This window comes from Limulus polyphemus, unplaced genomic scaffold (genome assembly GCF_000517525.1).
Source record: "Limulus polyphemus unplaced genomic scaffold, Limulus_polyphemus-2.1.2 Scaffold258, whole genome shotgun sequence".
Taxonomy (NCBI): Eukaryota; Metazoa; Arthropoda; class Merostomata; order Xiphosura; family Limulidae; genus Limulus; species Limulus polyphemus.
In genome coordinates, this window is record NW_013665868.1 from 233,273 (window position 1) to 251,108 (window position 17,836).

General features: G+C 32.3%; 1 protein-coding gene across 2 annotated transcripts in view; it reads right to left on the minus strand.

Moving 5' to 3' along the window:
- Window positions 1–2,735: 2,735 nt before the first annotated feature.
- The window catches only part of LOC106478879 (adenylate cyclase type 5-like), a 64,179-nt gene continuing 49,078 nt past the window's right edge, over window positions 2,736–17,836 (minus strand). For both annotated transcript variants that reach the window (XM_022382572.1, XM_022382571.1), the window contains exons 13-15: window positions 8,463–8,667; window positions 6,533–6,657; window positions 2,736–5,421 (exon numbers count right to left, since the gene is read on the minus strand). In XM_022382572.1, coding sequence (XP_022238280.1) covers window positions 5,299–5,421; window positions 6,533–6,657; window positions 8,463–8,667 — 453 coding nt within the window. In that variant the 3' untranslated portion in view covers window positions 2,736–5,298. The remainder of the gene's footprint in view (window positions 5,422–6,532; window positions 6,658–8,462; window positions 8,668–17,836) is intronic.

Consider the following 17,836-nt stretch of genomic DNA (forward strand, 5'->3'; position numbering starts at 1 on the left):
CAACCACAAGTGGTCAACATCAGCGATATTTTACAGACACGAAGTGATTATAGCATTTAGTGCGAAAGCAACAACGACTTACGAATATATATAGGAATGTATACATGTACATACGCAAGAAATATCCAGATAAAAAAAAACAAAAAACATTTCAAATATGATCCATAACGTCGTATTTTTTTTGGGGGGGGGGTAGTTGTTTCTCTTTAAATCTTTAAGGTGATTTAATCTCAGTTCAAGGTTCAGTAAATCTGATATCTTATCAGATGTACCGTTTTATATTGCAGGCGCCTCTGATAACTGGATATAGAAACATTACTGGCATAATTTAGAGGCATGACATTCAGTGTTATTTTATTTACTTAATAGACGAAAATATCAAACACTTTGTAATAATTTTCTATTTAAGAATAAATTTTGTGTTTCGCTCTTTTATCAACATAATTTCTTTACTACAGGAAATACTTTATGGTTCAATGAGGGAACACAAACCCGTATACACGTCATATATAAATATATATATAAAAACAACAGCTTTATAACTTACCTAGTATATCCTCTATTGGATCAAGTCCTTTCCTTATCGTGTTTTATCTGTTCATACAAACAGCGCTTGTTGAACAACGTGTTATATATTACATAAAAACTTGCCCACGGGAAATCATACCAAATTTCCTATAAGATATCAGTCAGCTTTTGTAGCTTTATCTACTACGCATTTAAAAAAAAAAGTCTATTTTACTTACATTCATTACTGAGAAACCCGCTGTATTTCATAGTTAAGATTAAATTACCTTAAGAAACAAGAAACATAATACACGGCCGTCTGTCACGTGCTTGAACAATTTGGAAGTTTGTATCTCTGTGTGAATTTTGTATGAAAATTTGGTTTATCAAACAATGAACACAAATTATGAAACACTGGGTACTACTGTATCAAACAATGAACACAAATGAAAGACTATGGACAACTTTAGTCTCTGAAATGTATACACAGTCAAATTTGGCACTAATACACCAATAATAATGCGCTTACAATTAAACACGTATTACTCCTATTTTGTAATTTCCTTACTAAAACAAATAAATAAAGCAGCAATTATTTTTGTTCAAAAAATATTTTTTAAACATTTAATCCATTTTAGAGAATATTCACAATGTAGATGATTTATTGTTCTTGTTTTTTTTTTACTTTTTTAAGATTCAGTCAAAAACAGGAAAGATAACCAAGAGTAAAATGTAAATTATAAAACAATTATTGAAAGGTTAGTGATAACAGGAAATGTAACAAGGAATCTACCACTGTTTGTTTTAATACTGTTTCAAACTTATTTCACGAACAGTTCAAAAATCTTCTCAATTGAGTATACATTATCATACCAAGAGATTTGGTGTAAGTTTCTTTTTTGGCAACAAAAGTATCTAGAAAAACTACAGATAACATTAGTTATGAAAACTAGAGACCAAAGTGTAATTACAAAATCTTCACTTCTGTTGTAAACAACCAACACAAAAACTGTTTGAGCATATAACAGCTCACAGCTGAACAAACTATAATGTTCATCACTTTGAAAACATGAGATTCACACCATCACACATAATTTACAAACACTCAAGATTTCAAACATTGAAGCTTGGCATCTTGTAGTTTATGGCAATTTTTGTTTTCAAAATATAACATTCTAATCAAGATTTAATTCCTGAACATGTGGATATTTTCACTGCACGTTCAGTTTTTCTCTTGGGCAATCCATGTTGACCCCTAACTAATCATACAAATATGTTTCATAATACTCTGTATTCCTTAAAAGATTTATTTATATTAAAATTAGACTTCGTTTTTTTATCTGAATAATAAATAATTTATTTCTAATAACTTATCTGCTATTTAACGGTCGACATATAGTCTGTGAAATGTTAATTGTCTCTAGCATGGTCCAAACACTTTTTGCCCATCTTCGATATAATTCTAGAAAAAATAGTTTTTTTATGTCCACGTGCGTAGATAGATTTATAAAAGGAAATTATAAAAACAGTTGGTCTGAGTTTGATGCACATAAATACATATTGGATATTTAAAAGTAATACGCAAATTTAGTTTTCTTGATAAAGTAAAGAAGTACATATTTGGAGGCAATATTTTTAGAACTCCTTTCGCTACTTTTAAGAGTGAAATGTTTAAAATATGTATAACTCGAAGTGAAACTTCAACAGAAGAGAAATGGAATGAAAATATGTTTTATTCTTACTTAACTCTGGAATTTCGGATTATATTTTCAATTTTAATATGCAATTAAGATTTTAAATACATATATATTACTTTACCCATTAAACTTAAATAATAAAACAACTAAGACATTAAATTCCATAAATTTTGAAGGCGTACAACTGTCATATATTTAATATTTCTACCTCAAGAAGACTACACTTTTCGTCAGCATTTTAGTATCTTCAAGTCAACATTTATCAATATTGAAATCACCAACGTGACAGGTTGATTATCAACTACGAAAAACTTCTAACCCATATAGATAACACTTAATATTCAGCTGTTTCTTTAAGCCTATTATTTAATAGAAGGATTCACCAGTAATTTTGTTCAGTAGCAAATTCAAACTAATGGACAATGGTTTTCTTGTAGGTTTTGAAATGGTTAAGACGAAAAAAAAAAAGAAAAAGTGGATCTGTCGCAGTTAGTTCTTTTCTGTTTGTTTGTAGTTAAGCATAAAGCTACACAATGGGCTATCTGTGCTGTGCCCACCACGGGCATCGAAATCGGTTTCTAGCATTGTAAGTCCGCGGACATATCGTTGTGCCACTGTGGGCTTTGTAGAAGTAAAAAACTAAACTTAAACAAGAACTGCGCGTGTTTACCTTTCAAAATACGTCACTGTTTGTTGTTGTTTTTTTCGATAAACAACGACAGACATAATTTTAATTTTGAAAGTGACCCTATTGTCTTAAAGATATAAAAATAAACGGCTACAATTAAAATAAATTTCGATAGTATGTATAAAACTAAAACTTAAAATAATTCATATGTTGTTAAGGAAAAAAAATGATGTAATGGTATAACCATCAAGTTTGGCAGTTAAAAATATAATAAAAATAAAAACTCATACTCAAGAAACTTAACGGCCAATTTTGATAGGAAACTATTTTGAGTAATACATACAAGGAACCCCAAATTGTTTTGAATTATGCATATTTTGTAAGTAGTTGAACTCCGATTCTCAAATCGAAGCTAATTAATTTTCAAAAATGTAGAGGTTTATATTGATAGTTTAATTTAAAAACACGCTAAAAAATCTATCTTAAAGTTTATTATAATACTGATCGTTGGCATTTTACTTTTACAGTACAACTCGTATAATACTTCATTCGCTTTTAAATATAGGCGTTAGTCTTAAAATTGAATATAGCGCAGTTAATGGGCTTTATTTACTTATCGTTTTAAACAGTTTTAGTACGATGATCTCATCCATATTTACTTTTACGACTGTATTAAAGATTCTTGGTTCACTTGGGTAGGATAGGCTCCACGACATACCCAAGCCACTTTCCAGCTTACAGGGGGTTTTTTGATAAAAACAAACACGTGCCACTTTTCTTATATGGTCCTACCTGATCTAGAGAATACTAATTTATCTTACTAACTAAAACAACCTACTTATAAATAGTGGATGCTGCTACTGAGGAGTATTTTTTACTTTACCATGAAATGGATGCTTAATCCACAAGATGGGTATAATATGATTGAAACATGATGGAATGTGTTCCACCAATAGAGGGCCACCATCTTGGATTATTTGATATGGTTTCGGTCAGGGGTACTGCCATAGTAGGGTCAAAAGTTTATTCTAGTCCTTATACAACTACTACATGATATGACAGTTAGTCACTAACTGTAAAAAATAATTTCCTAACTCTATAATGTGATCAATGACATCAGCATAACGGGTGAACCAAATCAAGCCATTAGTAACAAACAGTTTTTCTTTTAATATTTATATTCTGTTCAGTTCTTAATATCAACTCTCAAAATGATTCACCCATTTCAATAAATTATAGTAACTGCTGTATCTAAATGAAGAGACAAGTATACTGTAAATTGAAATCCTGAACGTATAATACTGTTTAAACGTATCAGGAACTTCTTTACAAACAAATTTCCATTCATGTAAGAATGTAAAATGAAAGAAAGAGATAGCTTGACTGTTGCAGGAACTGTACAAAAATGATAACAAGTTACAGTATCTGATGACACTTGGAGTAACTACTACTCTTCCTATCCATTTCTAGAATAGAGCGGGAAGAGATGCTATGTCTAAACTCAGAATCCTAGCTTTCTCTATTTCATGTTTGTTGTTTCATCAGTTATCACAGCTATGAAACTTTTGACCAACTCTTTTGGAGACTACTGATTCTGTAAGAGTTTACACATCATTTAGAATATATTCTAGTTCAAGTCTACTAATAATGACGAAAATATGATAAATAAAATATTTGTGGGTGCAGGAAAATTTGATTATCAAAGAAGCATTAAGACTCAGGAATCAACACGCTTTCAAGGAAATCACAAAATGCTAATTAATTGTAAACTGATATCTAGATAAATATAATTCAGTTAGCTTCCTATAAATTTTGATTCATACATACTAGTGCAGAAAAGGATTAAGAATCAGTATTAAGAGAACATCATAGCGGTATATTATCACCAGTATACAGGTAAATTTACGAATATTTTGTTTCCTAAAATTTATAATTTAAGCGTCTTTTTAAAGAGTAGAAGTTTCCTGGAGGTTAAATATCGACTACAATGGAAAGAACATACATTTCTTCAACACACGTTTTTTAAAATAACTGGTAAAACAAAATACAATAGACACTTATCTATGAAAATGTTCATAATAATAAACACCTTCACAAAATACTTTAACTAAGACGCCTCCTTTCGTAGAAATTCGGCAATATTCTACAAGGTGAGATCAACGTTATTTAGATCTGTCATTTACTTAAGAAATTCACTTGCTACTTCCACAGTAAATATATTACGAAAGTAGTTACAATTCATTAGTATTACTTTTATGTATATTATAACATCTTAATATTTACTCTTTAAATATACCTTCTTTATACCTTACACGTTTAAAGAACTAAACTACGTCGGACGACACATGGTCGAACTAAGTCTTTCTCCTCATTTGGCAAAATGGACACTTCTGAGAAAGAAATGAAGACACATGTAGATAAAAATCTTGAATAATTTAACATTTTTGAGACACTGCTTTCCTTCTTTCAGGACTTTCCTTCTTCTAGAAAATACGTTACCATTTCTCCTTTTCCTTTCACTTTCGTATACCCTCGACATTCCAGTCTATAACCATGTTGTTTCAAGACTACGTAGACGTCATGTGTAACCTGTAATACCAAAGACAACGCAAGAAAGACTTTGAAAATTTAAGATAATATAATATTTAAAAAGGAAACTGAGAGTGCAGGAATGTTTAATAAATTTGCTTTTGAGACCTAATAGAAGTCAACATATTAATTGTAAAGAATAAAAAAAAAATTTCTGTTTTTGAAGACAGTTTATTTTCAACGGGCCACAACTAAGCAAGCAGATGTTAGAGCAAATGCATAATATAGCTACACTCTAAGAATCTGGACCTAAAGTTATCAAGATAACATGTGCAAACCTTCCATTAATCTTACTGTGACACATTCACTTCTAATCACGTAGAGATGACTCCCAAACATTTCTACTTTGTAAACCCATATAGTTTCTTTGTTTCGAATATTCGCACTAGTCATTCCTAATTTTAAACTGATAAACAAGAGGGAAGGCAGCTAATCATTGCACCAACCGCCAATTATTAGATTTGACCATCTCTCTTATAACGCACGCACAATACCTAAGTGCGAAGCGTGAAACACTCAAGATTCATAGTTCGGCATGTTTACCTCTAGGCTAAGCCTGACGCAAGCCTATATGAAGTCTAAACAGACAAAGTTAGTCATCCAAACAAAGAGCAAGTGTGTACTGTAGGGGTCATGCTTTGAAATGTGAAAAAGGTAGGTGATCTTAATATATTTTATTTTGTGTTCTCAATTAACTATTTCACGCTAATCTTTACATTAAGTTTTAATTTTCAAAGCAAAACCTTTGTTTATCTTAACTATACTTAGGAAATTTTATATCAAGCAAACAATCACTCAAAACTGAATTTACTTTAGAGTAGAAGAGGGCAACAAAAAGATAGGTTACATCTTGTGTTATTACTCTATAGCTTACCTCTATATATCGATCAAACATTCTGTTTGTTTGCTATCAGAACTACAACTTATATATTTATGAAACTATTATTGCTCATGTAGCTTTCTGTACACGTTTTTCAGAAATTATTTCAAAATCATCAACAGTTCTAATGTAAAGCATGCATTGTCGTAATGAAAGCAAGCACTACCAGCTGTCACAACGTCTGTAATTACTAGCAATAATAATTCTTAGAAATAGTCGTCTCACACAAACCTGAATCTTTCCCATCTCACCGGTACTGTCCATACGGCTAGCAACGTTTACAGCGTTACCCCAAATGTCGTACTGAGGTTTTTTGGCTCCTATCACACCAGCAACTACAGGGCCGACATTTAAACCTATAGAAAACAACAAGAATGGAGAAACAAACTTGCTAACGCGGTCTATAAGTTCTTACAGTAATTTGCATTATTTGAGACTCAGTTTTGATAAAAGCCTTTTGCAAAAAAAAAAACACAACAAAAAACACAAAAAATATATTTAAAAAAAGCATAAGTATCGCCACCATTAATTGTTTTTTTTAAAGTTTCAAGTAATTTCAGTACTGTAAATTGTAAAAGAATTATCATGAATGTGACTTACAAATGACGTAGAATGCCCAAACTCTGGTAAAAAAAAACCAAACAAACATCTGCAGATAATTGTTTGGTTTTGTTGAATTTTGGACAAAGCTACTCGTGGGATATCTGGACTAGACGTCCCTAATTTCGGAGTGATAGATTAAATGGAATGCAGCTAGTCAACAGCACCCACCGCAAACACTTGAGCTACTCTAATCAAATGGTGGAATTAACCGTTTCAGATTGAGAGTTGAGAGCCCTAACGTCAGACCATGCTAAGCCCTTCGCAGATAAAGTAACTTTTATTATAATTATTAGGTCCCGTACCTGATAATGTCACCAAGATATTTAAACAGTTGAACCACTGATATCAGCTGTGTAATTTAATCAAGGATTAATACGTGTGGTTGTTCTAAGAAAGGAATATTATTTTGTTTGCCTCTCCCTGATTATTTGTTTGTTTTGTTTTATGTTAAAGATACTATATAAGGCTATATGCCAGCGATCTCTATTTTGAAGTGCTGACTAGAGGTGGTGCAACCGGCCAGCTTTCTGAACAAACGAAAAATGTAAATTGATACTAGAGAATTACCTTTGAAACTTCTGTCACATTTCAAGAGAAACACTTAAAAAGTTTTTATGTGGGTGTAAACGAAAAATATATGATAACGCACAGTTATCTTACAAATATAATAAATGTCTCTGTAGGTGGAAGGCAAGCTCTTCTACTCAGAATTTGATTTCTTTTATTTGAGAAATACACTTTAATAACATTTTTGTAACAATACTACAACGAACCCTACTTCATATTTTTTTGAACAAAATCTAAATCTACGGTTTGAATCCTTCCACTGGTACACACACTTGCAGTTTTAATAAAAGAGACAACAGCTAATAAAACTCATTTCGATAGTCTACATTATTTCACTTATAGAGAAATCAAAACTAAATTACATGTAGACCATATTATCATAGGTAATTTAATTGCAAACAACAAAATATTTTGTAACGCACAAAATGAAAAAGGTTGATCATTATTTTTGTAATTTTGATATTGTTATTTGGCCACCCCCATGAAACTATATAAAAATCTGCCTTCCTCACCCCCGTATTTTATATATATATATATATACAAACACACACATGTGCGCGTGTTCAGGCTAGAAAAGAGCAGTTACTGAAATCGTCAAACCTCACAGGGAGTCAGACATGGTAGACTCCCATTCATGTTTGAGACATCCCCAAGGGGGCGTCTCCCCTAGGTTTGAAAACCAGCAATCCAGAAAAGAGCAGTGAATCAAACAGTCAAACCTTACAGGGAGTCAGGCATGGTAGACTCCCATTCATGTTTGAGACATCCCCAAGGGGGCATCTCCCCCAGGTTTGGAACCAGTGATCAAGTAAATAAGAGAAAACAAAAGAGCGGTTTCCTAAAGACTGTTAAAAATTAGATTGTAGAAGTATTACTTCGTACTCTGGCTACAGAGACAGGTTCATAATATAAGCCATGAAATTATAGTTATCTTTGATAGCCTTTTGTCTCTTTTAGTATAAAAAATGTTGCATGCCTGATTCACTCTTACCAATTCGAATTTTAAAGTTGTTGAAGGAATGTTCATTAACATAGTCCAGCTGTTCCTTGAGGCGGATAGCAAAGTCTGCCATAGCTGTTATATGTGTCTGTGAATCCAGGTCGGTAGAAGCAGAGGTCAGGCCGGAGGCAGCCATATATGTGTAGCCGGTCGTCTTAATCTTTTCGATACATGCGAATTGCTTCTCCTCGATAATCTGCAAAAACAAAAAAAAAAGATATACAAAACTTCGTCACGAAAATTTTAAATGAAGAGAGAACGCTGCAAGAAAATCAAACATCTTGCATGGAAAAATAAATCTAGCAGCCTCGAAGACTTAGAAGAGTAATGCTTGTTTGTCTCAGCATATAGCTACAGAATCTGTGCTCTGTTCACCACGAGCCTGGATTTTATCACTGTAATTGGAAAGATAATAATTAAAATTGTTTCAGATGTCACCACACTAAAACATCAAACATCCTTGGATAGTTGGAGTAAGGCTTAAAATTATATAGTTAATGATCGTCACAAGTAAACATCATGCATCTCTAAACATTTAGTTAAATAATTTTTTAAATCATTTAATTAAAAAATCATCACTGAAAATTACACATCCTTGAATATTTGGAGAAGAGAAGTAAGATTGAATTTAGGTAGCCAAATCAGTCCTTGTATTTCACGATATAAGCTGTTCGTCGAAGTAGCAATATCCACTACTAGTCTTTATTACTCCAAACCAATACTGATAAATTTGGTAAAGACAATCAGAAGCTTAATGAAATATGTATTACTGATAAAAAGAAAATATTATAGATAAGAACTGTTACTTTCGAAATGACCACTAACGCAAATATTATTAATATCAAAAGGTATACAAGTACGGTGATACGATAATCTTTCGAGTGTACGTTACCTGTCAATTCATAGTTTAGAAACATTCTTAAAATATAAGTTATCTTGAACATTATCCATTTCAATTTCTATTTGACTATATTTTGCATAATTTTATGCATACTATTAATCTAATCAGTATTAAAAAGTTTTGTAAAACTAAATGTAAAACAACAACAACAAACAGGACCTAACAAGTCACTGGTACAACTACTATAATATGATGTAACTTTCAAAGTTGCATCCATTTGTATTCTGTCTTTCGACTCCCCCTCGATGACTTAGCGGTAAGTCTGAAAGCTTATAATGCTAAACATCGGGTTTCGATACCCGTGGTGGGTACAGCACAGATAGCAATACAGTCTTTACTTCCTGATCTTCTATGAGTTGTAAAGGCAGACATAAAAAATAATAATCTAAAACCAAATACTGATAGAGTATTTGATGATTCATGTCTTTGTTCAAGTTTAGTTTAGAGTAATAAAAGTGTAACCGATGTTCTCTTGTCTTCAAGTACGGCGCAGTACAAATATATTTAGAAAAATGATGAAATATTTACATACTGAACTTAATGTATAAAAAACAACCCACAGACATATATGATTTACATTCCATATCTATAGATATACATAGAAACATAAATTTCAAATTCCCCAAATAAAACTAGTAACATACATTTAGACATAAAGGAAATTAGACAGCAAAATCTACAGATTGGAAACAGTAGAATGTACGATAGAAGGAAAGGTATCTGAAGAAAAAGATCTACATTAGCAGTGATATATATATCTAGGTAAAATTTGCTAGATCATATAACCCAACCGCTGTATATAGCATAGGTCAAATCTGAAATACGGTGCATCCATACAGCCATGTGAACTCTTACTCTTCAGAATTTTCAGATAATAGAAATCATTATATTCTTGACCTTCTACAAGTTAGCTTTACCAATGGCACTGATGGGCCTGAGTTTACAGTAGATGCTAATACAACAATTTCACGTATATTCAATCATTTTCTCATAAGTACAGTTCTTCTCGTATCTCTACTATTTCGTTGAAACACAAGCTACGTATTCACAAAACTGAACTAACTGAATATCTGTCATACAGTAACAGAAAAACTGACTAATATATTCGTTAACTCAATAATCAATCATTAGTACTCTAGTCTAACCGCGTTTTCATACTGCTCCAATCGTTTCTTAAATTTTCAAGAAGGTTCTAGCCATTACACCACGTTTTCATTAAGTGACATCAACCCTTGCAAAACAAGAACACAAACATCTAAATTATATGTTCTTTAGTATGATAATACCGATCCCACTTCAAAATCACTGTCAGCTGTATCTATTGTGAGTGGCTCTTCAGTAGCTGGGTATGCTAATGCAAGTGCGATTTCTTTCTTCTGTTTGTTCAATTCTTATTCACAATCAGTACTCCAAAAGAACATATTTAGATTTGTTTGATTCTTTCTTTTAGAACAAAGCTTCACTGGACTATCTGCTGTGTCCACTGCGGGTTTTCCAGTAGTTTGTGTAGAAAACGAGGAGCCTAGTTCAAGAAAACCTCTGACCCCACAAATTTTCTGTAGTATTGACTAATTCTGAGTAGATTCAATTTTGCTTAGGACTTTGGACACTTCTTCATCATTAACTATGTTTTTTGGATTGTCATCTGTTGACAGACCAACTGACGCTTCTTGAAACCCAGTTTAATGTTCTCTTTCCTCATTGAATTCAATAGCCTTCTTTTTTTTTGCTCATGACAGGCATTATTGACAAACATGTGTGATTATGTCATCTAAATAGATATATATGACATTTCACAGTTATTCAGAGAGAGAGGATTTTCCATTAGTCATTTAAATGTAGCAGGTACATAATTTAAATGATAACATAACATATTGCTAAAACCAATTTCTGTCACTAAAACTGTCTTTTCTAGAGTTGTACTTTTGGTGGCATCACAATACCTATAAAATATGAAGCAATACTAAAATTCAGTTTTGATTCATGATCTTTCTCTGTGTCATGATAAAAGACTGTTTAGTTTAGATATTATTGATTAATTTATTTTTGTGGGTGAATATTTTATTATTGTTCAGTTTTGTTATAATAAGAGTTAATAGCAGACGACTGGGCCCGGAATGGCCAGGTGGTTAGGGCACTCGATTCGCAATCCGAGGGTCGCGGGTTCGAATCCCCTCACACCAAACATGCTCACCCTTTCAGCCGTGGGGACGTTATAATGTGACGGTCAATTCCTCTATTCGTTAGTAAAAAAGTGGGCCGTCCATAATTTAGCAGTGTAAGACTAGAGGGAAGGCAGCTAGTCATCACCGAATTTCGCGCAAAGCTACACGAGGGCTATCTGCGCTATAGTTTTTCATATTTTTGTCATTTATAAGTGGTATTAGCCCATTATTCTTCATATAATTAACGTATGCTAAATCACAGTACAATGTTTTATGAAAATATCTTTGATCATTTTGCCTTTATCTTTACAACTATAAAATAACAGCTACAGCATGGACATATTATGCACTAAAAGACCTTTCTGCTTCATAAGAACTTGCAGGTGAGGCAAAAAAAGGAAAAGAAAAAAGACAAAGAAGCCTCTCAGCATGTGGGAACATGCGACGAACTTCCGGAGACATTTCTTTTAAGATACATCTATATTCTTCCAGTAATGCACGTTGAACTGCTGGTTGAAAAATCGTAACTTTCCTTCAAGATCTGTGGAAAGCTCTGAATAATTTCTGATTGAACTGTTCTTGTCAAAAGCATATCACTCAACCCTTTATATTCCTAAGATCGGCAGAAGAGATATATTAATCTAATTTACACAAAGCAGAATCCATCATTTTCAAGTACTCTATACGAAATAATTCTTCAGGTGATTTAGCATTATATTGTGTTGTGTTATCAGGGTCGATTCTTTGGGGAATTTGTCATTGCCATGGTTTATACAATGACTTTAGATTAAAGTTTTTGATTTGCTTCTATCCCTTTGTAAATCATTCGTGGAATTTTTCTGCGCATTGGAATTATTGAAGGTGCTTCTTATCAGTATCCTTAGGAGTAGAACTAGTTGAAATAGTTGCGTTTAATTCCTGAAGTACTTTGTTCAAGCATTCCAAACTTTGAATCACAGGCAAGCAAATAATCAACCCAAGAATGTACTTTCCTTTGATAGAACATTTGAGGATTCCACTGGCATGAGAAGCCGTGCTTGTACTGAAATCATCAGCTGCTTTTTCTTGTGCATCTGTCAAAATTTTATAAATATAATTATTTCGCTAATTGTTGAAATAAAAGGCTTTTACTTATATTTTGTAATAGTATAAATATATCCTATGCTGTTGTTGGGCTTAGGATTCTTCTGCAGCAGGTGTATGTGACTTGTTGGCGATAAATCCAACGATAAATGAACAGCACGCACTTCACCTGTTTTCAAACTAATATATATATACTTGGAACAGTTAAACGTATGTACAATCAATTCTTCACACTAAAGAGATTATAGGCATATCATAGACACTATATATATATAGTTCTCTTCTTGTTGTCAAAAATCCACTTAGGCCTATTCAATTACTTTTAAATTTCAATTGACAAGCTGAACTATCGTCTCTATTACTATCGCACTAGTATTATGTGTGTGATTCACTTACAATTGTGGCGCGAGATACGTAATCATTTGGTCTTCTTTCTTCAAAATATCCTCTATTCCTTTTGTCAAAGTGCACCCAGGCTGATTCAAATACTTTAGAACCACGCTTTGACGGAATAAATTGTTATTCTTATCTCCTCTTATACTATTAGTCTTACTGTAACATATTAAACACTAGACCTAGGTTAACCGTTAGGCCTGTCGCTTATATGGTAGTTAACTTCACGCCGAACTTTTCTTTCCCCGTAACTTTACTCTCTTCTGTTATTGTCTGTCTACTGTTTCCGCTCGTATCACACTATTTATAGGTTTATCACTTAATTGTCTGTTCGCCTTCTAGAAATCTATATATTCTGGACGTCAATGTATTGCACGCGACGTTCGATAGTCTCAACATCAATGAATTATAAACACAACTTCCTACAATCATCTGCTTTTAACTCTTATTGTAACAAAAATTAAATAACAATAATATATTCACTCACAAAAATAAATTAATCAATAATATCTAAAGGAAACAGTCTTTTATATCATGACAGCATCTGAATCTGCCTCATAATTCTATAAAACAGATGTAATAGCATATTATCTCGTGAGACATATATTGGACAAATGGGCTTTAGTCCACTAGGAGAAGGGATGTCAGCATCGTTAGCACTAATGATTAAATAGAGTTGTTTGAGCTTTCTTAAGGTTCCACAAATTTGCCCAACTCCTGGACATTATTAAGAGCATTTCTAATGAATGGAGCAACCTGAATAACCTTAGATGTGATCAGATGCATGACATGGGCTATGCAATGTACATATTTAGCCAAAGGTTGAATATTCTTCACGCAAGATTGACATCCATGGTATTTTCCAAACCTATTGCCTGCAATGTCATAGGTTTGAGTTATTAAATTAATTAGTTTAGTTGTAGCCTCGTGAAAAAGATCCTAGATCATTTTAAAAAGGATCCATCATTGTTGGCGACAGTTGATGAAGGCCCAAGAATTCTTCCATAACATCCCATGAAGAAATGACGTAACGCACGCAAATCGATTCTTGTTTATTGTCTTGTACATCTTGGGTTCCGTCAATAATGATCCCAAAGAAACTGGGTTCATTGAAATTGCTACAGATTGTTTCTCGAAAACTCACTGCTCGTTTTTCAAAGAATCCGTTCTGTATTATCCAGTTTATGAAATTAGTTTAACTCATCCACTTTGGGGAATTAGTTTAACGCGAGAGCAATTTTTTTCAGATTATCATTACCTTGAACGCTTAAATGCAGAAGTTTCTCGAACTTGTCATCTGAAGCTTCTTTGCCACAGACACTAAGCCCTTGTTCAGCTAAAAACTGTATTGTAGTGATCATCTGAAGAGATGCCTTTTGCGCGTTTTTTTTCAAGACCTTTGTAGACATTAGATTCGAGTTGTAAGCCAACATTTGCTAGCGTCATCTTGAAGGTCAACCTTTGTACAAAATCTTGTGAGTAGTTGACTTTTCGTGACTTACGAACTTTTCCGATTCCAAAATCCTGACAACACGAAAACATTGTCAGCACACTTAGCCAGTAGGTACGTTTCTGCCGAGACGCACTTAAATAAGCGAAGTACAAAACTCCACTAACTGAAGCCATGGAAACGTAAAAAACATTTCTGCTGAAATTTATTCCTACGATTTAAAACAATCTGTTCTGGGATGCTGCTAATATCTTGGGGTTGGTTTTCTGTAGCGGATAATAGAAGAAAATGTTTTGAAATCACGCCCTTGCTGGAGTCAATAATTTGCTTCTCAACATTTGCAGTATCTTGTAAATTGTGTTTCCCTGCAATTGAACTGGAGTTTGATGCTGCTGTTGGATGGTACGCTTTCTCTAGTTTATGCATTATACTAGTCATATTACCTGAAGTTGTAGGTGAACATTATTTCCTGATGTTCGAATTCCTACAAAAGGGACATTATATTGTAGCCATCACGTAAAAAAAAAAATACAAACAAGGGAATGTCATACAAAAAAACGCCGATCCATGAACAATTTACATGATATTTATAAGCCCTACTTTTAGTACACCCATTCGTATATGTGTTTATAGAATTACTTCTCTACATTATAAAAAAAATAATTACACTAACATACTATTCTAAATTTCATACTGCCATGATATTTATTCTTATCTAGTTATCATTAACTGGTTATAAAACCCAAACATTATCTTTATATACAACGCTTAATCTAAAGCTTCATCATCCAATACACATAACATAATACCGTGAAATACGCTATCAATATACCGAGTTGAAGCGCACAATACCTGTCACAACACCAGTACGGTGTCTAGCAAGGACGTGGGGCAAGCGAGCGTTCTGTTGAAATTATTTCCTGCCAGTGCTTTTCACAATAAAACGCATGCAGATATAAATGAAAAATAACTGAATAAAAACAAAGAAACGCATGCAGATATAAATGAAAGATAAATACACAAAGACAAAGAAACGCATACAGATATAAATGAAAAATAAATACATAAAAACAAAGAAACGCATGCAGATATAAATAAATACATAAAAACAACGAAACGCATACAGATATAAATGAAAAATAAATACATAAAAACAACGAAACGCATGCAGATAAACAAAAATAAATAAAAACAAAGAAACGCATATTTTATATAAGTAGCCAGTGAATACATGCATCCCCTCTCAACTCGGTCTCCAGTGGCAACCTTCTCCCAGCATTATTCAGTTTTAAACAATAAAAAGTGAAACAGAAAAGTAGGCTTACTTTTTTCACTTTAACTTCCAACTTCCTTGCTGGCGAATTCTCCACCCTCTTGTGTTTTCCCCACGCAATACAATATTCAAGGTTTAAAGCGCAATGTGAACAGTTATGTTATGCAACAGTAACAATGAATTTTTAGCTCTTTCTTTGTCTCTGGGACGATTGAGTGGACAGATTTGTTGCTCCTACATGTGCCAGTTTAGCATAAAATGAAACGATTGTCTTTGCTTAATTGCAATTTCATAGTCATAAAGTAACAGTCGAGTAGCTAGCTGACCTAAGTCACGAGATACAATATTAAACGATTTTTTCGGTGGTGATTAAGTACAAATAATACATTATTGTGTGATGAACAGGCGAAGTTCGGGTTTTCCAAAGAACTTTAGCATTATGTAACATTTGAAATTAACCTCACCTTTAATATTTGTTTCCCTCCATTAAGCTCCCGAAAAGTTTGACAAGAACTGACAAACCGTTTTGTTTACATCGGCATTTATCGACTATGGTTTTTACTAAAAATTAATCCAAACTCACCAACAATACTCTTGCTCTTACCTGGTGAAATTAAATACATAGAATGCAAAATATAATATAGAATTTTCACTTGAATCTTGTGTACAAAATTGTTAGAAAATTATAAATATATTTACGTAAAACGAATATGTTCTAAAAAATAATTATCATCGTGCAAATTTTACGTTTTGCGATAAAAAATTTATTCTTAGAACCTCGCAAGAAGTGGATGGTAGATTTGATATTCTGTCCCCGCTATAGTCCTGTAAGAGTTAAATACATTTTCTAAAGTTAAAAGGTGAATTCGCCTGTGAAAGAAATACGAAATATAACACGAAAAATAAATAAAAAAGAAACAGTAGTAATGGTGGTTATTGTAAAAAACCCATAATTGTTTTACATTATTCTAAAGCACGTAAAAAAATATAATACTGTTGAACTCTAAAATATTCAGCAACAGGTTAACCATTAGTGAACGATGAGAACACAGTATACTGTAGAAAAACCACAGTATCTCAGTGTAAGCCGGAAAGACAACTGTAATCGTAAATGTTATAAATTCATTCATTACCTATAGTTTTATACCAGCACAATGATATTTAAACCATACATCAAACTTACTATGATTGAAATGATATAGCGTTTGTACTTTGTGTTATACCTCAAACTGACGTAACATTTAAGATGATCCTCAGACGTTTTATTCTTGAATTGATATAATGTTTGTGATACGCCTCAGACTTACTACGCTTGCACTGATATAACGTTTGAGATGGAATTCAGACTTAGCTTGAACTGATATAGCATTTGAAATAAACCTCAGACTTACTACGCTTGAGCTTATATAAGGTTTGTGAAAGATCTCAGACTTACTAAATTTGAACTTATATATAACATTTGAATCGCAGTTCAGAGTTTCTGTAAATGAACTAATATTATATAATATTCAAATCGCAATTTAGATTTTCTGCACATGAACTAATATTATATAATATTCAAATCGCAATTTAGATTTTCTGTAAATGAACTAATATTATATAATATTCAAATCGCAATTTAGATTTTCTGTAAATGAACTAATATTATATACTATTCAAATCGCAATTTAGATTTTCTGCACATGAATTGATATTATGATATTCAAATTGCAGCTCAGAGCTTCTATACATGAACCGATATTATAACATTTAAATCGCAGTTCAGATTTTCTATATATGAACTGATATTATAATATTTAAATTGGAGTTCAAAGTGTCTATATATGAACTGATATTATAACATTTAAAATGGAGTTCAAAGTTTCTATATATGAACTGATATTATAATATTTAAATTGGAGTTCAAAGTTTCTATATATGAACTGATATTATAATATCTAAAATGGAGTTCAAAGTTTCTATATATGAACTGATATTATAACATTTAAAATGGAGTTCAAAGTTTCTATATATGAACTGATATTATAATATTTAAAATGGAGTTCAAAGTTTCTATATATGAACTGATATTATAATATCTAAAATGGAGTTCAAAGTTTC